At 43.1% G+C, this 26,953-nt stretch overlaps 1 protein-coding gene across 2 annotated transcripts in view; it reads right to left on the reverse strand.

Moving 5' to 3' along the window:
• slc6a2 (solute carrier family 6 member 2) overlaps nucleotides 1–26,953 on the reverse strand; it is a 123,165-nt gene that overhangs the window by 79,412 nt on the left and 16,800 nt on the right. For both annotated transcript variants that reach the window (XM_033036313.1, XM_033036312.1), the window contains exons 3-4: nucleotides 25,195–25,326; nucleotides 12,793–13,030 (exon numbers count right to left, since the gene is read on the reverse strand). In XM_033036313.1, coding sequence (XP_032892204.1) covers nucleotides 12,793–13,030; nucleotides 25,195–25,326 — 370 coding nt within the window. The remainder of the gene's footprint in view (nucleotides 1–12,792; nucleotides 13,031–25,194; nucleotides 25,327–26,953) is intronic.

Raw genomic sequence — 26,953 nt, forward strand, 5'->3', positions numbered from 1 at the left:
GTCACCGTGTTCGAGGAGATTTACGAGGATGTTGCCAAGGCTGGAGGGCCTGAGCTATAGGGAGGTTGAGCAACCTGGGGCTTTATCCCTTGGAGCGCAGGAGGATGAGGGGGTTATCTGCTCGATGTGTACAAGATTATAAGAGGAACAGATCCCTACACCCGCACACTGAGTGTCTTCTGCTTCGGGCCTTGGCAACTGAAGGCAAGTCTGCCAATCTGTCGGGCAGAGCAATGGAAATCAGGGACATACGAGAGGCCAGAATTGGAGAGGTGCAGAAGTCTCTAATAGTTTGCAGAGTTAAGATGAAAGCGAAGAACTTTGAACATAAATTTGGACTTTAACTTGCACTAAACATTATACCCTTTATCCTGTATCTGTACACTGTGGACAACTCGATTGTAATCATACATAGTCTTTTAGCTGACTGGATAGCATGCGATAAATTGCTTTTCACTGTTCCTCGGTACACGTGACAATAATAAACTAATCTAAACTGAACTGAACTGAACTGAGGAAACTCACATGGTCACATGGAGTAGAAACATAGAACTGCAAATGCTGATTTATACCATAAGGTACACATTAACTGCTGGTGTAACTCAGCAGGTCAGGCAGCATCTCTGGAGAAAAAGGATGGGTGATGTTTCAGATCGGGACCCTTCCTCACACTTGCATCTGCGGTTCCTTCCTAAACTAAACTCGGTATTACTTATAAGAGAGTGTGCAAAGAAGTAAGTGAAAGGTTGTTTTATCTGTTTTAGAAACTTTGATGTGTCTTCAACGACACGAATTGTTTACGCATTAAGAATATCGCTGCATTTTTCTTCACTGACAAGCTGCCAGCATGTTATTAATGGTGCACCACAGAAATACATCTCAGAGTAAACTTTTACCAATGGCCAGAACCACCACAGGAACGCAGTGCTTGCATAATCTCATCCACAGAGCATTGGAAACACTTCTGTGATACGTTTAAAGCAAACGCTGGAAATGGGGTTGGCCGGGGAAAACGGCACATCAACGCTCTGTTCAATAAGAGTTAACATCAAGCAAACAAAAATGCTGGATTGAGTTATATAAAATTTGACCTTGATATGCATGACATCAAATGCGAAACATTAAAAACAGGATCTGGATCAGAAAAGTGTGGAGTATTACATTTCAGTATTTATAAAAATAGAGTCTTTTGCTGATTCTAGAATTCCCTTCTAAGACAACGGGTTTTTCATGATTATATTCTCATCCTCATGTGGCTTCATCTAGTTTCCCTTTAATGATTTAATTTTTATGTCGAACAGCACAGTGGCGCAGCGGTAGACCTGCACCAGGGACCCGGGTTCGATCCTAACCTCAGGTGCTCTCAGTGTGGAGTTTGCACGTTCTCCCCGTAAACGCGTGGGTTTCCTCCGGGTGCTCCGGTTTCCTCCCAGGTCCCAAAGACGTGCGGGTTTGTGGATTAATTAACTGCCCCTAGAATGTAGGGAGTGGATGCAAAAGTGGGACAACATAGAATGGGTGGTCGGCGCGGACACGATGGGCCGAAGGGCCTGTTTCCAAGCTGTATCTCTAAACTAAACTAAATGTGTGCAGGAGCTGAAAAAGTTGAGTCCTGACATGATTTCAAATAGGTCAGTCAACTTCATTTGTTTTAATGTACTTTTTTCATTCCTTCTAATGTCATTATCCTGAACAAAGCTTGGTACAATATGGAAAGTAGAGAAGATTTAACATTACATTATATATTATCACCCTCATTTAAAAATAGAAATGGAACAGTTAGTTGAGACTTCTCTGCTTCATTTCTAACTCACTGAACCGGAGTTCGTCAAAATTTAACTTAACAGTTAAAATAAGAATTTTGTCTCATGAGATACGTGAGAAATAAGTTTTTCAACACGTCAGGCTTCTGCCAATAAAGCGTGGAAAATACTATAATTCAGGCTACATCAAAGGAAATAAAATTTCCTATTTGCTTCCATTAAAATAAACTTTGCATTGGTGAGGCTTGCTACCTATTCTTCCTCAATATGCTTGGTTTCACGTGAAAATCATCCGATTTCTAAGTATTCAGGAAATCAAAGAATATGGAGGTGGTACATGCAGGTATCACAAGCAGTAAGTGAATCGATGAAGCGATGGCCAGTAAAGGAGAGAGGATTTGGACTTTCGAGATACAGGGTAGAAACAGGCTCATCGGCCCACTGCGTCCACGCCGACCAGTGATCACCCCGTACCCTAGCGCTATCCTACTACACACAAGGGACAATTTACAATTTTACCAAAGCATTTATCCCACAAACCTACACGTCTTTGCAGTGTCGTTTCACCAGGACTCTGCAAAATATCTTTACTCCTGCACTCAGTTGCGGCACGGTGGCGCAGCGGTAGAGTTGCTGCCTTACAGCATCAGAGACCCGGGTTCGATCCCCACTACGGGTGCTGTCTGCACGGAGTTTGTACGTTCTCCCCGTGACAGCAAGGGCTTCCTCCGAGATCTTCGGTTTCCTCCCACATTCCAAAGACGTACAGGTTTGTAGGTTAATTGCCCTGGTACAAATGTAAATTGTCCCAAGAGTGTGTAGGATAGTGTTAGTGTGCAGGAATCGCTGGTCGGCGCGGACTCGGAGGGCCGAAGGGCCTGTTTCTGCACTGTATGTCTAAACTAAGCTAAACTTAAGGGCCTGTCCCACTGTATGAGGTAATTCAAGAGCTCTTCCGAGTTTAAAAAAAAATCAAATTTGTGGTAAGTACGTAGAATGTACGTAGCGGGTACGTCGGAGCTCAGGACGTCTCTTAGCGGCTCGTAACACTAACGGCAGGTACTCGGGGAAACGCGGTAAGCTCGTGAGACCCCTGTGTACCTACGAGCGGCTATTCTCCGAGTTCGAATCAGGAGAAACTCGGGAGAACTCTTGATTACCTCGTACAGTGGGACAGGCCCTTAAGACAGATTTCTAAGTATTCGGGAAATCAAAGAATATGGGGTTGGTACAGAAAAATAACCGAGAGGTAAAAGAGCAGCAGGAATCTTATTTTATATATCCTTACAACATTGGAGGAGATCATTCAGACCATCAGACCTACAGAGGTAATCCATCTATTATGCGCACATAAGGGAACAGAAAGGAAAGGATGGGTAAGGTGACAGGGAAAGATGGATCAGTCATGATTGAATGGTGGAGCAGAATCAATGGGCTGAATGGCCAAATTCTGCTCCCATGTCTTATGATCTAATGGGAACTTCTTTCCAGCTACATGTTTAGACTTTAGCTATAAACAGGCCCTTTAGCCCAACATGTCCGTGCCGACCAGCGATCACCCCATACGCTACACGAATGATCCTACACACTCTGGACAATTTACAATTTACAGAAGCCAATTAACTTACAAACCTGGACGTCTTTGGAGTGTGGGAGGAAACAGAGCACCCGGAGAAAACCCACACGATCACAGGGCGAACATACAAACTCCACACAGACAGCACACGTAGTCAGGATCGAACCCGGCGCTGTGAGGCAACAACTCTACCACTGCTGCGCCATTGTGCCGCCATAAAGATGTGAGCACACGTGTTGCTGCAGGGGTGCTGGACACCCTCCCGCAGGTAAGGCTCATGTTTGTACAAATCCCTCCTCAGTCCTTTACAGCTTTGTAATCCGATCAAGAAGGAAACGGATGACTGAATGGCATTAAAGTAACTAAAATATTATGAAAGGGCCAAAGTTGGAAAGAGATATTGATCTAGTAAATGGACTTCTGAAGGTTTCTGGAGTCCCATTCAAACGCATTCATAATGGATATTAGGTTTGTCTTTTTGATCTTAATCGAGAACTGGTGAAAACAGCAAAGATCAGGTTACGAGAGGGGTGGGTAGGGTGGGGGTGGGGGGGGGGTATTCTGGATGGTTAATGTTAGGACTCAGTAAAACGTGCATTAGGGGCCCTCACAAGGTGTACAAATAACACCATCTATAGGTTTAGGTTTAGATTTATTATGGACGTAGGGTGACAAGTTTTGTTTTGCTTGCTATCTAAACAGAGCAGATGATACTATACTTAATATAATCAAGTCTAACTCAAGTACATTAGATAGAGCAAATGGGAAGATACAAAGTGCAGAATATAGTTCTCAGCATTGTAGCGCATCAGTTTTATTGACAAAGTCCAATGCCCACAATGGGGGTGAGGTGAATTGGACGGTACCCTAGCCTATGGAAGGACCACTCGGAAACATAGAAACATAGAAAATAGCTGCGGGAGTAGGCCATTCGGCCCTTCGAGCCTGCACCGCCATTCAATATGATCATGGCTGATCATCCAACTCAGATAACAGAGGGATGGAAGCTGTTCCTGAGTCTGGTGGTGCGCGCTTTCAAGCTTCCGTACCTTCTGCTGGGCAGGAGCAGGGGGAAGAAGGGCCTGTTTCTGCGCTGGATCTCTAAACTAAACTAAACTAAACTAAACTAATTACTTACATAACAATTGTAACGTTTCTTGGGAATACGTTCGGAACAATACTTTGAAAGGGTTTTAAATGCCATCTGTGTTGATGGAATGCTGGTTTATGAATTGACAGGATGGTATGCATGAGAACTCTGCTAAACAACCACAATTTATAGCTCTCTTCAGTCCTGGCCAAATATGAGCACATGGCATGGTGGCAGAGAAAGAAAGGATGTTCGCAGCCACAGGAACAGTACTAAAAATAAATTTAGATGTGAAACCTCTGGTGCGGTTTATCTTTGCTGTAGTTTATCTTCCTCTTCCCCTTGAGCTGTCGTTTTTCAATTACTTTCTCACATAAAATAGATTTTGTCAAAATATTTTGAACTCAACACAGAGAAGTAGCGGAAACTTCTTCTTCTTCTTGTCGAGCGCGCACGCACACACACACACACACACACACACGGTTAGAAGTTGTCCAGCCAGAGCTGAACACACCTCTCGCCATCTGCATGCAATGGTGTCAGTCTTGTCGCTCCTTGTGCTGGTAGAGCTGCTGTCTCACAACGCCAGAGACCCGGGTTCGATCCTGACCTCGGGTGCTGACTGTGTGGAGTTTGCACCTTCTCCCTGTGACCGTGTGGGTTTCCCTCCCACCTCCCAAAGTCATGCAGGTTTGGAGGTTGTGTAAGAAGGGACTGCACATGCTGGTTTACACCAACGATAGACACAAAATGAGGAGTAACTCAGGGGGGGTCAGGCAGATTCTCTGGAGAAAAGGAATAGGCAACGTTTTGGGTCAAGACCCTTCTTCAGACCCTTTGAAGGTTATTTGGACTCTGTATATCGCCCCCAGTATGTAGTAAGTGGAAGTGAAAGTGGGATAACATACAGTAGAACTCGAACACAAAGTCCTGGAGTTACTCAGCAGGACAGGCGGCATCCCTGAAGAACATGGATAGGTGATGTTTCAGGTCGAGACCCTTCTCCCCCTGAACCCTGCATCCCACGCAGACCACCATGTGCCGGCATGAAGAGGCCCTCGCTCTGACATCTTCTCGAACAGAAAACTTGTGCGAATGGGGGATTGATAGTCGGCACGGTTTCGGTGGGCCAAAGAGCTTGCTTCCATGCTGTATCTCCAGGTAGGTACAAATGATGTCTTCCCCATTGTAACAGAGTACAAGCTTAATGCAGGGGAGGCAAGGGAGCTGGGTCCTGCATTCTTTGACATTAAAATTAAACCAAATACTTAAATGAAGCAAAACACAATAGAATTGTGTACTCCGCTTACAGTCAGAAGCCGACCACATAATTGATTTAATGAGGGGCACCAAGCAAACTGTGCCATTCCCAAGCCTTGAGAATCAAGAGTTAAAGATTATCGCTGAAGGAAATCCATTTTCCATGAGTTATAATTGTTTATATTTTGCACAAAAAAAACTCTCGTTTCTTGGCCTCAATTACTTTTCCCCTCCCTGCTGCTACGATGACGCTCGAAATCATATTTGAGGTAATTTATGACGTGACTGCTGTTTTGGTTCATATACAAATTACTCAAGGAGAACTTAAACCTGCAGTTCTTCCAGATGAACAATGATCTTGCTGCCGGGTCACGATCCGATATCCTGGAGGAGTTGACTTAAGCTATTGGTCCTGGGAAGGGAAACTTTCAAATTGTACTTTACAAAGTTTGCTTCCATTGGGGCATGAAGCTTTGAATCTTATAGTCCACATTTGCAATCTGGATGCAGTATTAACAAATTAAAATGCTTCGTGTCTTTATGAATTATTTAAACGTTTTCTACCCTGGTAAAAGAAAAGTTTAAGAAAAATACATGGCTCAAATCTCTTTGCCACTGTTAATGACTTAACTTAATGTAATAAAAATGAATTGCAGGTGCTGGTTTATACCGATAGAGTTGCTGCCTTTCAGTGCCAGAGACCCAGGTTTGAAATGACTGCAGGTGGTCTCTGTAATGAGTTAGTACCATGTCCCTGTGACCTCGTGGGTTTTCTCTAGGTGCTCCGGTTTCCACCCTTATCCCAAAGACATGCAGGTTTGTATGTTAGAACCAAAGAACTGCAGATGCCGGTTTATACCAAAGATGGGCACAAAGTGCTGGAGTAACTCAGCAGGCCACGAAGCATCTGCGTCTATCTCAGGTTTGTATGTTAATTGGCTTCTGTAAATTGTACCTAGTGTGTAGGATACAACCAGTAGAAACATAGAAACATAGAAAATATGTGCAGGAGTAGGCCATTCGGCCGTTCGAGCCAGCACCGCCATTCAATATGATCATGGCAGATCATCCAAAATCAGTTCCCCGTTCCTGCTTTCTCCCCCTTATCCCTTGATTCCATTAGCCCTAAGAGCTATATCCAACAATACATCCAGTGAATTGGCCTCCACTGCCTTCTGTGGCAGAGAATTCCACCGATTCACAACTCTCTGGCTGAAAAACTCTCTTTTTCCTCATCTCAGTCCAAAATGGCCTACCCCTTATTCTTAAACTGTGACCCCTGGTTCATTATTTTATAACTGTTTCAACCGGATAAAACAATTTCTGAAAGCCCAGAGAGCGTAGGTTTAAGGTGAGGGGGGAAACATTTAATAAGAACCTGAGGGGTAACTTTTTCGCACAGAGGGTGGTGGGAGTATGGAACAAGCTGCCAGAGGAGGTGGTTAAGGCAGGTAGTATCGCAACATTTAAGAAACATTTTGACAGGTACGAGGATCGGACAGGTTTAGAGGGATATGGGTTAAATGCAGGCAAGTGGGACCAGTATTGATGGGACGTTGGTCGGTGTGGGCAAGTTGGGCCGAAGGGCCTGTTTCCACACTGTGTGATTTTATGACTATGGGTGTGAAAGAATTATAAAATGAACTGCTACTTTTTAATATTATTTAAAAAAATAAAGATGAACTGAGAATTGAGGCAGAAGATTTTGCCTTAATTCAAATACTTTAGTGAGTTAATGAAGGTAATAATGTACTCCATTACCAGTACAGTCATTTTAATTGAAGGTAAAAGAGAAATGAAATCCTCTTCAATAATCGTCTGATAAGAGGAAATTACAGCTGTGCATGTAATACTGTTATAAAACTCTGGCTTAACTGGATTGAAACAGAAGTCTGCTTCTTTTATAAACACAAAATGCTGGAGTAACTCGGCAGGACAGGCAGCATCTCTGGAGAGAAGGAATAGGTGACGTTTCAGGTCGAGACCCTTCTTCACTCACCCATTCCTTCTCTCCAGAGATGCTACCTGTCCCGCTGAGTTACTCAGTGTGTGTAGGATAGCGTTAATGTGCGGGAATTGCTGGTCAGCGTGGACTCGGTGGGCCAAAGGGCCTGATTCTGCACTGTATCTCTCAACTAAACTAAACTAAACCAAACCGATTGTTGATCTGATTTATTGTCTGAAGAAGGGTCTCGACCCGAAACGTCCCCTTTTTCTTTTCTCCAGAGATGCTGCCTGACCCAGCCGAATTACTCTAGCAATTTGTGTCTATCTTCAGTGTAAACCAACATCTGCAGTTCCTTCCGACACATTTTGTCTGCTGCTTTTATAATTAATACTGCAACCTTTAGAGTTTGGAATCATGGTCGGACTGTGGTAAATCAGTTATATTCTTATTGGTGGCATTCCATATTTTTTCCCTGTTCTATTTGTTTGAGAACCGATTATTTGACATTACTTTTAATTGCACGTTAACAAAGTGAGGGATAAATACCAGGCCGACTTTCGAACTTCGGATTTTAAAATGATTTTCAGACCATTGATTGAGTCTTTACAGCCCTAGCTGTAAAAAACATATGTAACTCGGCTAAATGTGCCTTCACTGTTTAAGTGCTTAGATTAAGTTAGCATTGAAACAAGCCAATATTACGTTTTCTCCAATATAAAAACTGCAGCTGAAATATGCGGGTCAGTGCTCTCTCATTCTCCAGATGGCTTTTTATGGAAAGATGTTTTAGCACTAGAAATAAATCACTTTAGATGAACAGGCAGATAGTAGTATGATGTTTACAATACTGGATGATGTAGCATGCAGGTCCCTAGTGAGCTCTCCTACTAGAGGGGTTTTAATGATAGGAATTCCTTGCCCGTCCCCCCTACCCGCGCACACTTAGACAATTATAGAAGAGGATATTCGCAATTGTTGCTTGTGGTGACTAGTATGCAAGAGAATGCGATGGATGATGATATACTTCAGGTATGAACAGCGTCAATTTGTAGGGATGACTATGTATGGTCAATCTGGACCGAAAGAAATCCCCCTGAAGTGGAAACTGAGCTGCAACCCACATTTTGTCAATTGACAACAACAACAAAAAAGCAGAACTAATTGATGCAGATGGAGAGGAGCGGATACAATTGTAGTCTCAGGTTTGTTTTATTTTAAAGAGCCATTTGCCTGCTACGTATTCCTCGTCTGTTAGCTTGCAACCAGAAGTAATCGGTTCTCAAACAAATAGAACAGGAAAAAATGGCAGCATGGTAGCGCAGCGGTAGAGTTACTGTCTTACCGCGCCAGAGACCCGGGCTCGATCCTGACTAGGGGTGCTGGTCTGTACGCCGTTTGTACATTCTCCCTATGACCTGCGTGGGTTTTCTCTGAGATCTTTGATTTCCTTCCACACTCCAAAGATTTGCAGGTTTGTAGGTTAATTGGCTTGGTAATAATTGTAAATTGTGCCCAGTGAGTGTAGGATAGTGGTAATGTGCAGGGATCGCTAGTCGACGCGGACCCGGTGGGGCGAAGTGCCTGCTTCCTTACTGTATCTCTAAAGTAAACTAAACTAAACTAAACTAAACTAAATAAGGAAGGCATTAAATAAAATCGCAGGACTGAAAACAATTTAACATGGTTGCTTCGGTGTCCCATGACCTAGATACACTGGGTTCAGTGTGCTAAATATGATGTGCATTTTTTCCATATAGATTATCAGACATAGACCTGAGGTCTATTTTTGTATTGTCATTTTAAACACATTGCTTTTAATATTATGCAAAAGATGCATAATATCTTTATTCCTTGTATGTTGCAAAACATACTTGGCTAATAAAGTAAGTATGAGTGTGATTATGACATCCATATGCATATATGGATATATATATATATATACTGAAAGGATACACCACAGATACGGGGCCCCACCAAGTCCACACTGAGAATCAACCTTCCATTCACACTAACGCTGCACTAATCGAAGTTGAACAAACTTGGGTTGTATTCTTTAGGATGTCAGAGGTTGAGGGGAGATCTGACAGGTCTATCAATTTATGAGAGGTATAGATAGGGTCAACAGTCAGAACCTTTATCCCAGACAAGAAATGTCAAAGACTGGAGTGTGTATTTTTAAGGTCAGTGGGAAAGTTTAAAATAAATGTGTGGGGCAAGTTTTTTTACATAGAGAGAGGTGGGTGCCTGGAATGATGGTGGTGTTTAAGGTGCTTTAGATAGGTACTTGTATATGCAGGGAATAGAGGGATATGGATCACATGCACAAAGAAATTAGTTTAGCTCGGCAACATGTTCAGTGCAGACATTGTGAGCTGAGGTGCCTGTACATGTGCAATACTGCTCCATGGACTACATTCTATGTTTTGTTTCTAAATGCAATCGTGGCATTTTTTCTGGCATTACCGCAGGCACATATGTTTTGGGACCTTTATACACGTTTTAGGATCCTTATACGTATAACTTTATACACTTGGGTGGCACGGTGGTGCAGTGGTAGAGTTGCTGCCTTACAGCACCAGACACCCCGGGTTTGACCCTGACCACAGCTGCTGCCTGTACGGAGTTTGTATGTTCTCCACGTGACCACGTGGGTTTTCTCCGGGTGTTCTGGTTTCTTCCCACAATCCAAAGATGTACTGGTTTGTAGGTTAATTGGCTACAGTAAGAATTGTAAATTGCCCCTAGTGTGCAGGATCGTGTCAGTGTGCGGGGATCGCTGATCGGTGCGGACTCGGTGGGCCGAAGGGCCTGTTTTCACGCCGTATCTCTAAACTAAACGAATCAATTTCCAGTGCAAAATACATAATTCCTGTCCAAAGTCCAACAATCCTCTCAATTCAAATGTACTGAGGTTTGAGACAGTTATCACAGGCACAGGTTAAACTCATTGTAGAATGTCATTGCTTATACTTTGTAATCCAAGAATACTTTAACCGGCTTGCCAAATTTGAATAACAACTAATCAACTTGTTTGTTGCTGAATTTTAACTATCACAAATGTAGATTATCAGTCTTTTCACTTTTAATTATTGTTGAAGAATTTTTTTTGTTAATTAAACTTGACAACAACGTATAATATTCCACTTTTACTTTTTGATTCTCCGAACATTTGAAATTCAATTGAAATTCTCCGATCATTCTTTTCAATTGTATTCATGCATAGCCTTGTCTTTACTGGATAGCACACAAACAAAAGCTTTTCACTGCACCTCGGTACACGTGACAATAATCAACTCAACAAAACAATTCCATTTTACTTTCCACACCTCATTTGACTTTGACTGGATTACTTTCATTTGCACTCTATTTTTTCCTACTTAGCTACAGCCATGAACAATGACATGGTCCATTCACACAAATGCTGGACACCTTGCTGACAGTAACTTGTCAAATAAATTTCACAGAGAAAATATATGGGCAAGTATAAAACTAACGAAGGCTAGCACAGATCATAGCAACATATGGCTTATTCATGTTCAAGGAGCAGAATTAGGCCATTCGGCCCATTTAATCATGGCTGATTTATCTTTCCCTCTCAACGCTACTCTCCTGCCTTCTCCCCATTACCCCTGAGAGCCTCAGTCATCAAGAATCTGCCAATGTCTGTCTTAAAAATATCCATTGACTTGGCCTCCACGGCCTTCTGTGGCAACGAATTCCACAGATTCACCACCCTCTGACTAAAGAAATTCCTCCTCATCTCCTTCCTGAAGGTGCATTCTTTCATTCTGAGAGAAAGTGTGCTTGGCAGAAATTAAAATTGTGTACCCTTTAGAATTGAGCTGGTTGCATTTATCTTGCATTTAGAATGGGGTTCACAGCTGTGGTTTACAAAGAAGAAATTCCTCCTCATCTCTGTTCTAAAGGTACGATTTCCATTACATTTACTGTAACATTGGTTCACAATATTATAAACTTTAGGGTCTTCATGCAAGCTTGACTTTTACACAATAATGACCAACTGGATAAAAGTTATTAAAAACTTAAAATATAAAGCAATAGAGATTGTATTTAAAATAATTAGCTTGTTCCAGTCAATATGATCTCATACAATGTAGGAAGATCATTAATTTTTACGACAAAAGCTGTCTCAATTTTACTCTACCTTTTAGCCGTTTTTAAATAAACACAGATTATATACTACTTCATTAGGGTAAACTGATGGACCTAATGTTTGACAGTTCTTTTAAACAGCCAGAAAGACCATTTGCTAACATGATTCATTGTTTCCCAGTAATAGAATTCGTGAACATTCTCCATTCCATAGCCCCGGAAGTTTAACCAGACTTCCCCTTAGGATTAATGAAGTTCAAATGTGGCGAATCAGTGGCTAAAAATCACCATATTATTCAACAGACTGATTTATAGACCACAACCAGAGAACAGTCCTGAACTACTATCTACCTCATTGGTGACCCTTGGACTATCCTTGATCTGACGTTGCTGGCTTTATCTTGCATTAGATGTTATTCCCTAATCATGTATCTATCTATACAATGTGAATGGCTCGATTGTAATCATGTATTGTCTTTCCGCTGACTGGATGGCACACAACAAAGGCTTTTCACAAGTTCACAAGTTAGGAGTAGAATTAGGCCATTCGGCCCATCGAGTCTACTCCACCATTCAATCATGGCTGATCTCTGCCTCCTAATCCCATTTTCCTGCCTCCTCTCCATAACCCTTGACACCTGTTCTAATCAAGCATTTGTCTATCTCTGCCTTAAAAATATCCACCGACTTGGCCTCCACAGTCCTCTGTGGCAATGAGTTCCACAGATTAACTACCCTCTGACTAAAGAAGCTCCTCCTCACCTCCTTTCCAAGAGAGCGCCCTTTAATCCTAAAGCTCCAACCTCTGGCCCAAGACTCTCCCACCAGTGGAAACACCCTTTTCACATCCACTCTATCTATGCCTTTCATTATTCTGTAAGTTTCAATGAGGTCCCCCCTCAAACTCCAGCGAGTAGAGGCCCAGTGTTGTCAAAAGCTCATCGTCAGATTCACTGTATCTCGGTACACGTGACAATAAAGTAAACTGTGACTGTAATATCAGAGTGTTCCACAGAAAATGAAGGAAAAGGTTTTGACTTACTCGTAATACTCTGCCGCTGGCGTGATTTTATACTTGGAATATTTGGTTCCGTTTCCCAGCAAGGAGGTGTTAAATAGCTTCGGGTCAGTGCAGTTCTTACTATTCCAATAGTTATTGCAGTGTGCCCATGGTAGATCAGAGGTGAACGATGAGAAGAGGTAGTACAGAGACCAAGCTATGATGACGTTATAGTAAAAGCCGACGTAAAGGGCTATCAGTATCACGGCATAGCCCACACCTGAAACAAACAAAAAAAAATCATTTAATTTTTGTTAACAATACTGTAGTTCATAATCTACTCATAAACAAATTGGAGGAACAGCACCTCATATGTTGCTTGTGTATCAAGAGTCGAGAGTCAAGATTCAAGAGGGTTTTATTGTCATGTGTCCCAGATAGGACAATGAAATTCTTGCTTGCTGCAGCACAACAGATTATGTAAACATAAGAAGGGTCTCGACCCGAATCGTCACCCATTCCTTTTCTCCAGAGATGCTGCCTGTCCCGCTGAGTTACTCCAGCATTTTTTGTCTATCATATTTCGCTTAGGCAGCTTGCAACCCAGCAGTTAAATAATGATTTCTCTAACTTCATAACCTCTGCTTTCCCTCTCACTCCATCCCTCCCCACCCTAGTTCCCTGCCTAGTTTCACTGTCCTGATTATTTTTACTGATTGTATGTCTCGTTGTTACCTTCCCCTCAGCTCACAATGTACAGTTATACATTTCCCTGAGCATCGTCTTTGATCTGTCATTTTCAATAGTCAACAGACAATAGACAATAGGTGCAGGAGTAGGCCATATGGCCCTTCAAGCCAGCACCGCCATTCAATGTGATCATGGCTGATCATCCACAATCAGTACCCTGTTCCTGCCTTCTCCACATATCCCCTGACTCCACTATCTTCAAGAGCCCTATCTAGCTCTCTCTTGAAAGTATCCAGAGAACCCGCCTCCACAACCGGAGAATTCCACAGACTCACAACTCTCTGTGAGAAAAAGTTTCTACATCTCTGTTCTAAATGGCTTACCCCTTATTCCTAAACCTTTTCACACCTTACCCTTCCATATCTCCAGTTTCCCTCTCTCCTGAATCGCAGTCTGAAGAAGGGTCTTGACCTGAAACATCACCCATTCCTTCTCTGCAGAGATGCTGACTGTCCAGCTGAGATACTCCAGAATTTTGTGTGTATCAAAATGGACAAAGCTTTCTTTCTCTCTTGACCCATAAAATGCAATGTTAAATGTAGGATAGCATGGTGGCACAGCGGTTGAGTTGCTGCCTTACAGCGTTTGCAGTGCTGGAGATCCGAGTTCGACCTCGACTACGGGTGCTGTCTGTACGGAGTCCCCATGACCTGCGTGGGTTTTCTCCAAGGTCTCCGGTTTCCTCCCAAACTCCAAAGATGTACAGGTTTGTAGGTTAATTGGCTTGGTAAATGTAAATTTATCCCCTAGTGTGTGTAGGATAGTGTTAATGTGCGGGTCGGCACGGACCCGGTGGGCTGAAGGGCCTGTTTCCACGCTGTATCTCTAAACTAAACTAAACTAAAATGTTCCAGGGCTATGTTAGGGTCTTCAAGAATTAATTCAATTTATCTAAGAGAATTTATCTTAATAGTTTAAACTTATGATGGTAGTAACTAAGGGGCAAGTAGAGCATAGTGACAGAGACTGTAGAGTCACTACCTCACAGGGCCAAAGTCTTGCCCTCGAGTGCTGTGCAGAGCTTTGGTAAGTTGTAAAAAACTGTTCTTAGTATGTAGGCTAGTGTTAGTGTACGGGGTGATCGCTGGTCAGCAGGGACTCAGTGGACCGAAGGGCCTGTTTATTCGCTGGATCTCTCAAGTCTAATGTAAGATGGCATCTTTAATTGTCCTTAGTTTGTAGGATAGGACTGTGGAATCATTTGCCACAGAAGGCTGTGGAGGCCAAATCAATGGATATTTTAAAGGCCGAGATAGATAGATTCTTGATTATTAAGGGAATCAGGGGATATGGGGAGACGGCAGGAGGATGAGGTTGAGAGGGAAATATAGAACAGCCATGATTAAATGGCAGAGTAGGTTTGATGGGCCGAATGGCCTAATTCTGCTCCTATCACTTATGAACTAGTGCTCGGGTGATTATTGGTCGGAGCGGACTCAGAGGGACGAAGGGCCTGTTTCCGTGCTGTATCTCTAAACTAAACTAAACTAAACCACAAGTGAGGGAGGAATGGAGAAATTCAATCTCTGCCGCTGCGCTCCATGAGAAACGTAACCACAAAGCTCAGTTGGAAGATCAACCACAGAGAGCGATGAGCAAGTTTAGATCTTGGTAGCTGATGCTCGGAGAATGCCAACATCTCCAAGAAATATTTTCCAAGCAAGTGTAAGGAGTAATAAAAGATGAAATGTGTAGGAAGGAACCACAGATGCTGGTTTAAACCGAAGATAGACACAAAATACTGGAGTAACTCAGCGGGACAGGTAACATCTCTGGAAATAAGGAATGAAGAAAGGTCTCAACCCAAAGCATCACCCATTCCTTCTCTCCAGAGATGCTGTCTGTCCCGCTGAGTTACTCCAGCTTCTTGTGTCTATCAAGGTGCAGTAAAACTTGTTTTCATCCATTAGATATTGTAATGCTTGAGCCCCGTACACTATTTTAAACATGTCATTAATACTTCCATCTCTAGTTCTCTTGAGTATCATTTCAATTATAATATCGCAAATTTTTCCCCATGTAAAAGAAACATGTTGATTGTCCACCTGCCCTGGACTCTGTATTGGAGAATATCTTGTAGAAAGAAGAAACTGCAGATGCTGGTTCATAAAAAAAATACACAAAGTGCTGGAGTATCACAGCTTGTCAGGCAGCAACTCTGGAGAACCTAGATAAAAGATAGACTCAAAGTAACTCAGGCAGCATCTCTTTAGAAAAAGGATAGCAACCCCGCATTCAAACCTTCTCTCATCGACAACACATATCAACAATGGGATAGACTGGGGATTAGGAAAGTAGGGGATATGTATGAATTGGGTAAACTGTTATCATTTCAACAATTAAAATTTAAATTTAAATTGAAGGATAATCAATATTTTAAATATATACAGGTATGTGACTTTATGAAGAAATATACACATAGATTTCAAACTATATTTTTAGACCCTTTAGAAGAAGCAATGAATATTAAGGCTGATTCACAAAAATTAATATCATACTTTTATAATAATATATTGTATAGAGAATCACCCTCAACAGAAGCACTAAGGGAAGATTGGGAACATGAGCTAATGATAAAGATCTCGAAGGATAGATGGGAAAAGTATTTGATGAATACACATAACTGTTCTATTAATGCAAGACATAATTTAATTCAATTCAAATTATTACATAGACTATATTATTCAAAAACGAGGTTGAATAAATTTTATCCAAACGTCTCTCCCAGATGCGATAAATGTTTGTTTCAAAACGCTAATATAACACATTCATTTGTAGGATGTACAAAGTTGAATAAATTTTGGAGTGATATATTTGATATATTTACAAAGCTCTTCAAGTCAAGAATAGAACCCAAAATGGAATGGATTATATTTGGAATAATAGGAGAAGATACCAATTTAAATAAAGACCAAAATGTTTTTTTTAATTATGGGTTAATAATTGGAAAGAAATTGATACTTAAATTTTGGAAAAATACAACCATACCAACTGTTAAAATGTGGATTAGGAATATGATGGACATAGCACGCCTTGAAGAAATGAGACTCCGACTAATAGATAAATATGACCAATTCTTAAGGAGTTGGTCTCCTTTCATCGACTTTTTGGAATCATGTGATGCAGCGGTACCATAAGGATTGCTGATTTCAGTTCATGACGTGGATAGATCTACATCTCCGAATATAGATTTGAAAAATTCTCTTTTAAGGGGCCTTCTCTTCTATTTCTACTTTCCACTTTTTCTTTTTTTCTTTTTTCTATACACACTTCACGTTTTTCTACTCTCTACCATCTATTTTTCCACTTTTTCCCCTTTCTATTGTTTTCTTTTTCTTGTCTTGCTTACTTCCTTCTCATAACATAAAACTAGAGGTTGTACATAGAATGGATTACGGTATGACATAGTTGGCACCTAAAATTAGGTGCCACTGTATTGTTTTGTACTGTATTAACTTCTAAGAAAAAAAAAAAAAAAAAAAAAAAGGATAGGTGACGTTTCTTCAGTCTGAAGAAAGGTCCCGGCCTGAAACGTCCCCTGTCCTTTATCTCCAGAGATGCTCCAGCACTTTGTGTCTATCTTTGGTATAAACCAGCATCTGCAGTCCTTGTTTCTACATTGTGAATAGATGACAGTCTGAAGAAGGGTCCTGACCCGAAACGTCACCAATCCATGTTCTCCAGAGATGCTGCCTGACCCGCTGAGTTACTCCAGCACTTTGTGCCATTTTTAAAAATAATATCTTGTTTGTTCCTAAACAATACTTATGCACTTCTAATATTTTATGTTCAGAACATATTGACTATGTTTTAGTCTCTCTGATAAGAATATATTGATTGATTACGTCGTGTGATTTAGCAAATAAATATTTAACCAAACCATAAAACTAACCTTACATGTACTTATTGAATCAACAATGGTCTCACCCCGACAATCACACAAACCAACTTCCCTTCCATTGACTCCATTTATACCTCACGCTGCCTAGGCAAGGCCAGCAGCATAATCAAGGATGAGTCGCACCCTGGCTACTCCATCTCCCCTCTCCCATCAGACAAGAGGTACAGAAGTGTGAAAATGCACAGTTTCAGATTCAGAGACAGTTTCTTCCCAGCTGTTATCAGGCAACTGAATCATCCTACCAACAACAAGAAAGCGGTCCTGAGCGACTATCTACCTCACAGGAGACCCTTGGACTATCTTTAATTGGACGCTACTGGGCTTTATCTTGCATTAAACGTGATTCCCTTTATTTTGTATCTGCACACTGTGGATGGCTCGATTGTAATCATGTACAGTCTTTCCGCTGACTCGTTAGCATGCAATAAAAACTGGGGTGGCACAGTGGTGCAGCAGTAGAATTGCTGCCTTACAGAGTCAGAGACCCGGGTTTGATCCCGACTATGGGTGCATAGTTTCCTTGTACGTTCGGACGTTCTTCCTGGGACTGTGTGGGTTTTCTCCAGGAGTTCCGGCTTCCTCCCACATTTAAAAGATGTGCAGGTTGGTAGGTTAATTGCTATCTGTAAATTGTCCCTTGTGTGTCAGATGGTGTATTAGTGTACATGGATCGGAGCGGACATGTTGGGCCAAAGGCCCTGTTTCTGCTCTGTATCTCCAAACTAAACCAAAAATATTTTACTGTACCTCGGTCCACGTGACAATAAACCAATTGAATCCTCGTCTCAGCAGTGAAAATGGTTTGCAATGGCCCATTCTACATGTAATTTGTATACTAATGACTAATGTCATTAATCTATAAATGAGCAAAATGGCAAGTTTAACTTTGTGACCCAATGTAATATTACAGAGGGCACTGCACCAAAATTCCATTTTGAACTATATTGACTTTGTAAATAGTGCCAAAATGTCAACATCCACAATAACATCAACGTCCGCGCATAAAACCTTTTGTGCCAAAGAACTGTTTTGCAGATGTTGAAAAACAGGGCACTGTCATAGTTCTCTTTATAATGTTGAAATATAAATACCACGAATAAAGCAAGTGTTCCTTTGGCACCCTTCCTCAACCTTCCAAATTATAAACACAAGCTGCAAGTGCTACATTAATCTCCACTCTGCTTTTAATATCTCCTATCATTTCAAATCTCAACCATTTTCTTCCCCTCTTATCCAGCACCAGCCAACACCATCTTACATAACGCACAGTAGGATTGAATCCAAGGTGATCTCCCGGTTGCTAAACACTTAAACTGCCCCTCCCATATCCACACGGACCTTTCTGTCCTGGGCCTCCTCCATTGTGTGGGAGGAACAGCACCTCATATTTTGTTTGAGTAGCTTACACCCCAGCGGTATGAATGAATGAATACGTTTATTGGCCAAGTATTCACATACAAGGAATTTGCCTTGGCGCTCCGCCCGCAAGTGACAACATGACATACAGTGACAGTTAGGAATGACACATAAAACATTAAACATTGACTTATCTAACTGCTAGTAACCGTTACTTTCCCTCTCTCTCCATCTACCTCCATCTCTCTCATTTCTCCCTCTCCTTCACAGTTCTCTGACCACTCTTAATGTCTCCGACTACATTTTATCTCTGTTTGCTTTGTCGTCCTTCTAATGACGATAGGTCAGATGGTCCATGGTCACACTTGTTTAAACAAGAGGGAGCCCGCCGAGCTAACCCCCCCCCCCCCTCCCGCTCGTTCCCCGAAGACCATGGACTGGGAGGATAGAGGCGGCGAATACGACGAACGCGCCGGGCGAGGAGCGAGTTCGGTAGGAGAGGGGAGGATAACGGCGGTCGGGCCTACCGTGCACTCGAGGTCAGCCGCGGGAGACTCTCCTAGGGAACAAAGGTGGATGGGCTGGATACCGGCAGTAACCTGGGGCTTGCATGGAATGGGCACCCCTCATTATATCTACAGCACAAACTGGATTCTGAAAATTGGCGCCAAAACATGGCACCTCTTGCAAGTGAGATCGGTAGACTTATTTTGTACAATCTGCTAATTGGGAATGCGCTTCAGTCTGGCAATACTCTACTGGACTGCTGGTAAGAAAATCATTTCATTGTGCATTTGCACTTCGCACGTGTGACAAAAAAAGTACCATTGAACACCCCAGTACCACACTCAAGGCACCACTAAACAACCCCGAGGAATGCTGTTCCTGACAGCGCGGAAATTTCTACATCACATGAGTTTAGCTGCCATAATGTGTGACAGCACAGTGGTGCAGCGAATAGAGCTGCTGCCTCACAGTGTCAGAGACCCGGGTTTGATCCTGACCTCGGGTGCTGTCTGTGTGGAGTTTGCACGTTCCCCCGGTGGGTTTCCTCCGGGTGCTCCGGTTTCCTCCCACATCCCAAAGGCATGCGGTTTTGTAGATTAATCAGCCTCTGCAAATTGTCCCTAGTGGTGTAAGGTGTGGATGTGTGGATTATGTAGAATTTGTGTGAACGGGCGATTAATGGTTGGCATGGACTCGGTGGGCCGAAGGGCCTGTTTCCATGCTGTATCTTTCAAGGATTCAATCATTCAATTTCTTCCTCAAATTTCTTTAACTGAATCAGAAATTTCTTCAGTAATTATCAAGCCTAGTTTTCGAGATGCCCCTCAGATAGTTATGGGCTTACCAAATCATTTATTAAAATTATTTTACATTGCTACCTTTGGCTGCAACTAAAACAAATGCTCAGAAGCCCCTCTGGAATAAATTTGTCAAACAATATTTCTCATATAAGACTCTTATCATACATAACAAGGTACTGAATTTAATCCATAAGCAATTACCTGGTTGAGCAAAATGTCAAAGTTTATTTAGAAGAAAGCAGACTTGATCTGTTACTTTGATTTACAGCCTTAAAGTCCAAATAAGTCAAGAAGATGAGCATTGCCAGAATCTTTAGTTAAGCCACCAGAATTAGAGTCTAATGGGATTTCGATATCATGCTAATATTTTTCATGGCAAGATTGTTAAATGAACAGATCTGTATTGAGCTTCATCAAATATTCAATATATTTTTGTTCTATATTTTAGTTTAGTTTGGACATACAGCATGGAAACAGGCCCTTTGGCCCACTGAGTCCACGCTGACCATTAATCACCCGTTCAAACTTGTTACATGTTATCCCACTATCCTTCTTTAAAATGACAAAGCTCATGATAATTTTATGGTGCTTAATAGAATCTAATAACTGCCTAACTAATGGGCGGCATGGTGGCACACCACTAGAGCTACTGCCCTACAGCGCAGAGATCCGGGTTCGATCCTGACCAAGGGTGCTGTCTGTACAGAGTTTATACGTTCTCCCTGTGACCACGTGGGTTTTCGCTGAGATCTTTGTTTTCCTCCCACACTGCAAAGACGTACAGGTTTGTAGGTTAATTAGCCCTAATGTGTGTAGGGTAGTGTTAATGTCCGGGGATCGCTGGTCGATGCGGACTCAGTGGGCCGAAGGGCCTGTTTCCGATCTGTATCTCTAAACTAAACTAAACTAAACTAAACTAATCAACTACTTACGAGCTGGGACGTCCTGAATTGCAATAGTTCCTCAACACAAGAGGCATCTATTCAGATGCAATAACTGAGCACTGCGTACAGCTCCAGTGACCATATTTCAGGAAGGACAGAGCAACATAGGATGATTTCATTAGTTACAATTCAAAAATTCTAGGAGCAGAATTAGACCATTCGGCCCATCAAGTCTACTCTGCCATTTTTTTTTAGTTTAAACATATAACATGGAAACAGGTCCTTCGGCCCATCAAGTCCACACTCCAAAGACATACAGGTTTGTAGGTTAATAGGCTTCGGTAAAATTGTAAATTGTCCCTAGTGTGTAGATTCACAGGTGATCGTTGATCAGCATGGACTCGGTGGGCAGAAGGGTCTGTTTCCGCACTATATCACTAATCCCTAAACTCCACATTAGGATATTCTCAGACTGAAGAGGGGGGTCTTGACACGAAACATCCTCTTGAAGATGTTCTTCGGAGATGCTGCCTGATCTCTTGAGTTACTCCAGCACTTTGTGTATTAATCGGCATCTGCAGTTCTTTGTTTCTACATTCTCAAGGGGCGGAATGAGCTGACTTTGCCAAAGTCCACATATCTTTCATACCGTAGCTATTACCCGCTGATGGAGAGATGGGGTGGGTTTATCAACGGGCTTCCAAATGAGCCCAAGTCAAATACCCAGCGGGCCAAAGCACATACTGCCCACAATAAACCCACAAACACTGAGGCAGAGTTCTTGGCAGATCAGAGTCTGTGGATCAGTGCCGCACTATGCAGTCTATTTACCCACCGAATCATGAGGAGATTTGATTAAGTGACAACTAATGCTAGTTCTCCCTAAAGCTGTGGAAGTTGTCATTTTATCCTTGCCTGCATTTCCAAAATATGTTCAATCCTTGGATATGTCGGCTTAAAAAATACAGTTGACAAATTAAGAACATTATTCTAAAACAAAATAATCGTACATCACACTCTTCACATTTAGTCCGAAGCGGTGTTGCAATATTTAATAAACTTATTATTTTTTAAGTTAACAATTTTTAATTAGTGCACATCCCCAATAGGGATGTGAATCAAGTGAGGATATGGACTTTCCACTGACTCTCAGTCTGAAGAAGGGTCTCGACCCAAAACATCACCTATTCCTTTTCTCCAGAGATGCTGTCTGACCCACTGAGTTAAAGCCCTGTCCCACGGTACGAGTTCATTCCAAGAGCTCTCCCGAGTTTGCCCAGATTCGAACTCAGAGATTTACGGTAATGGCCACTCGTCGGTACTCGGAGCTCTCGTGGACATTTTTCAACATGTTGAAAAATCTTCACGAGTCTTCCCGTGCTTACCTGCCGTTAGCGAGTCTTCCTGAGTACCTGCCATTAGCGTTACGAACCGCTAAGAGACGCCCCCGAGCACCGATGTACCCGCTACGTTCATTCTCCGTGCTTACCACGAGTTTGATTTTTTTTAAACTCGGGAGAGCTCTTGGAATGAACTCGTACCGTGGGACAGGGCTTTTACTCTAGCTTTTTGTGTCTATCTTCAGTTTAAACCAGCATCTGCAGTTCCTTCCTACACATGAATCCAGTGAGGCATGTTTTCAAGGACCAGGTACATCCATTGAATAGTTTTGAGGGTGGAGGTTATGGAGTAAATATGTGATTTACTACATAACTTTCATCCTCAAAATTATTCAATGGATGCACCTAATTCTTGAAAACATGTCTGTGGATTCGCATCTCTATCAGGGAGGCATGGTAATTACAAATTTGTGACTTTTAATGAATAAATTAATATTAACTAATGCAATGCCTCTTCATTATCATTGCCTGATTTGCACACAATCTAATACGTAAGAATGTACTATTTACACAGATTTTAAAAAATCTGAAATATGATGTCAAGATTTATAGAGCAGGATGTTTGCCTGAATAGTAAACTCATTCTACATTATCCTACTTTCACACCCACTCCCTACACAATAGGAGCAGTTTACAGAGGCCAATTAACCCACAAACACGCACGACTGGGAAGAAACCGAGCGCCCGGAGGAAACCCACTCTGCCACATGCCCCACAGGCCACCAGGTCCATGCCGACCATCGCCCGTTCAAACTGTGGCAGGCAATTTACAGAGGGGTAATTAACCCACAAACCCACATGTCTTTAGGATGTGGGAGGAAACTGGAGCACCCAGAGGAAACCCACGCAGATGAAAATAGACTTCACAGATATCAGACTGAAAGCTCTAACGTCCAGGTTCAGGAGCAGCTTCTTCCCTACAGAAATTAGCGCATGAAACACGATAAAGCTACCCCATTCTACATTTGGGTCCCGACCCGAAACGTCATCTATTCCTTTTCTCCAGAGATACTCCAGCTTTATGTGTCTATCTACATTTCCTTGATCGTCGTCTGATTTGTCTTTGGGATGTGGGAGGAAATAGGAGCACCTGGAGAAAACCACCACTGCCACAGGGAGAACGTGCAAACTCCAAACAGACAGCACCTGAGGTCAGGATCGAACCCAGGGTTGGTGGCGCTGTGAGGCAGCAGCTCTACCAACTGTGCCACCATGCCGCACTCCTTGCTAAATCACAAGGCACTTAGCATCAATCTGACCCACTGAGTTAAGGGCCAGTCCCACTGTACAAGCTAATTCAAGAGTTCTCCCGAATTTCCCCTGATTCGAACTCGGAGAATTATGGTAATAGCCGTTTGTAGGTACCGGGGCTCTCGTGGACATTTTTCAACATGTTGAAAAAAATTCACAAGCTTGCCACATTTCCCAAGTACCTGCCGTTAGTGTTACGAGCAGCTAAGAGACGTCCCGAGCTCCGACGTACTCGCTCCGTACATTCTACGTACTTACCACGCTTTTTTTTTAAACTCGGGAGAGCTCTTGGGTAAACTCGTATAGTGGGACAGGCTCTTTACTCCAGCATTTTGTGTATTTCCTTGGTAAACAACATCTGCAATTCCTTGTTTCTACTTAGTATTGGGCGCTGTTCCAGACAGCAGAACCAGTGGGAGACTGTGAAGAATTCTGGAATGGGACAATTAGAGTGTGGATGGGATTCCATTACCTTCCCAAACTTCAACATCTAAAGGGCCTGTCCCACTTTCACAACCTAATTCACGACCTTTTTTTACTCGTGGACATTTTTCATCATGCTAGAAAAACGCCCCGACCTACTTGATGCCACGAGTACCTACGACTAGCATCACGGCCTGCTACGGCCTACCTACGACCTACCTACGACCTTGTGGCGACATGCTGCGAGTATGTCAAGGGCAAACTCGGCAGAGGTCGTGAATTAGGTCGTGAAAGTGGGACAGGCCCTTAACGTTTTGCATATTTTTCATGCATTGTTCCTTATCTCTCCACATCATCATCTAACTCTCTTGTTTCCCTTTCCCGTGACTTTCAGTCTGAAGAAGGGTCTGGACTCGAAATGTCACCCATCCCTTCTCTCCAGAGATGCTGCCAGTCCCGCTGAGTTACCCCAGCTTTTAGTGTCTAGATTCAACTCTATACCAGTCCTCAATATATGTGTGTGGAATTTCGAAAGCAATAGACAATAGGTGCAGGAGTAGGCCATTCGGCCCTTCGAGCCAGCACCGCCATTCAATGTGATCATGGCTGATCATCCCCAATCAGTACCCCATTCCTGCCTTCTCCCCATATCCCCTGACTCCGCTATTTTTAAGAGCCCTATCTAGCTCTCTCTTGAAAGCATCCAGAGAACCCGCCTCCATCGCCCTCTGAGGCAGAGAATTCCACAGACTCACCACTCTCTATGAGAAAAGGTGTTTCCTCGTCTCCGTTCTAAATGGCTTACTCCTTATTCTTAAACAGTGGCCCCTGGTTCTGGACTCCCCCAACATCGGGAACATGTTTCCTGCCTCCAGCGTGTCCAAACCCTTAACAATCTTATATGTTCCAATGAGATACCCTCTCATCCTTCTAAACTCCAGCAGCACTTGGGCTGTGAAGTGCTTGGATTTACTGACTAAAATAAACACTATCAAACTTCCTGCATTGAATTTCACGGGTATTTTACTAGCGAATGTTATTTACACCTTGTAAATATCAACGGAGCGACTTGTGGTTACGGAATTCCGTGTGTTTGGGGGTCGTGTTGAAAATCCACACAATACATGCGAATTAATACTCGGCCGCCGGCGAAATCGACAAAGAGAAATCACCTTTGAATATAGGGCAGATTTTCCAGACGGTGGCTGCTCCTTCGCGGTTAAACTGTCCCAAAGCCAGCTCCATGTAAAACAGGGGCATCCCGGCGATCAGTAGAAACAGCAGGTATGGGATGAGGAATGCACCTGGGGAGAGAGAAGGGGAGGACACTGAGTGTTTATTGCGGGGGATGAGAATGCCCTGCTGTCGGGAAGAAGGTTTTTTAAGAGAAGAAGCGTCTCGACCCGAAACGTCACCCATTCCTTCTCTCCGGAGATGCTGCCTGGCCCGCTGAGTTACTCCAGCTTTTTGTGTCTATCTAAGGTCTACAGAGCACGGGTCTGCCTGAATGGTAAACTACGCTATCCCACTTACACATCCACTCTCTACACCACAAGGCCAATCCGCACGTCTTTGGTGGTGCGGGCGAGAAACCGGAGCACCCGGAGAAAACCCACGCTGGCCCTTCGGCCCACCGAGACCATAGCAGGTCTCTGTTATCTCACTTTCTCATCCACTCCCATATACAGTAGCAAGCGATTTACAGAAGGCAAGTTAACCCACAACCCCCCCCCCCCCCCCACACACACACACACACACACACGTCTTTGGGATGTGGGAGGAAACCGGTGCACCCGGGGAAACCCACGCAGTCACAGGGGGGACGTGATTTATAGACATCAGCCTGAAAACTCGAAGGTCCAGGTGCAGGAGCAGCTTCTTCCCTACAGACATCAGCCCACGAGACCCTTCTTCAACGCTACCCCATTCTACATTTGGGTCCCGCCCCAAAACGTCACCTATTCCTCCTCTCCACAGATGCTGCCCGACCCGCTGAGTTACTCCAGCATTTTTGTGTCTAACTGCATTTCCTTGATCGTCGTCTGATTTGAACTGTCCTTTTCCAACCTCGTATTCTCTTTGTAACCTCTAGTTACCCTCTCCCCTGACTCGCAGACCGAAGAAGGGTCTCCACCTGAAATGTCACCTATTCCTTCTCCCCAGAGATGCTGCCCGTCCCAGCATTTTTGTGTTTATCTTCGGTTTATCAGCATTTGCAGTTCCTTCCTACACATTTCCTTCGAACCGCATAGACTTGGGAGGGGCGTTGTTTTAGTCTTTGCACTATTCGTGTCTGTTTATACTGTATAGACTGAGATTTTTTTGTTGGTTACAATGCCATTTACAGGGTGCAGTGTTTACATCTATGTTGTGCAGCCGCAAGTAAGAATTTCACGGTTCCGTTTCGGGACATGTGACAATAAAACCATCTTCACTCTTGGAGACCAGTGAACCACAGGATTGGTTCCGTGACAGCCACCGATTGATTCAGCTTCCAGCCACCGCCGTCCCGCTCTGACCGCGGTTAGACGAGGTGTAGGATTTCACCAGTGAAAAGTTTAGAAGCATCTCATCATTAAAACGTCGAGGGTTATGTTTCCATTCTCCGCTCGCCCCGGGAAAAAAAGCGTTTAAAACTGGGCGAAGCGGTGTTTTGGAGAAACAATCGGAACTTTATGTGTAAGAGAGAGAGACGAAATGCTGGAGTAACTCAGCGGGACTCGCTGTGAAAGTGCCTGGCCCGCCGAGTTACTCCAGCATTTTGTGTCTAGCTTCGGTGTAAACCAGCACCTGCAGTTCCTTCCCACACAGAACTTTACGTGTAATCTTTTCTTACACCTCCTCAATTCTACCCGTCCCCGTTGTCAGAGGGAAATGTTCCAACACCATTCTGGTGAAGCGAACCACGCTCCTAAGGGGGCTAATCCTCGA

This window comes from Amblyraja radiata, chromosome 17 (assembly GCF_010909765.2).
Source record: "Amblyraja radiata isolate CabotCenter1 chromosome 17, sAmbRad1.1.pri, whole genome shotgun sequence".
Classification (NCBI taxonomy): domain Eukaryota; kingdom Metazoa; phylum Chordata; class Chondrichthyes; order Rajiformes; family Rajidae; genus Amblyraja; species Amblyraja radiata.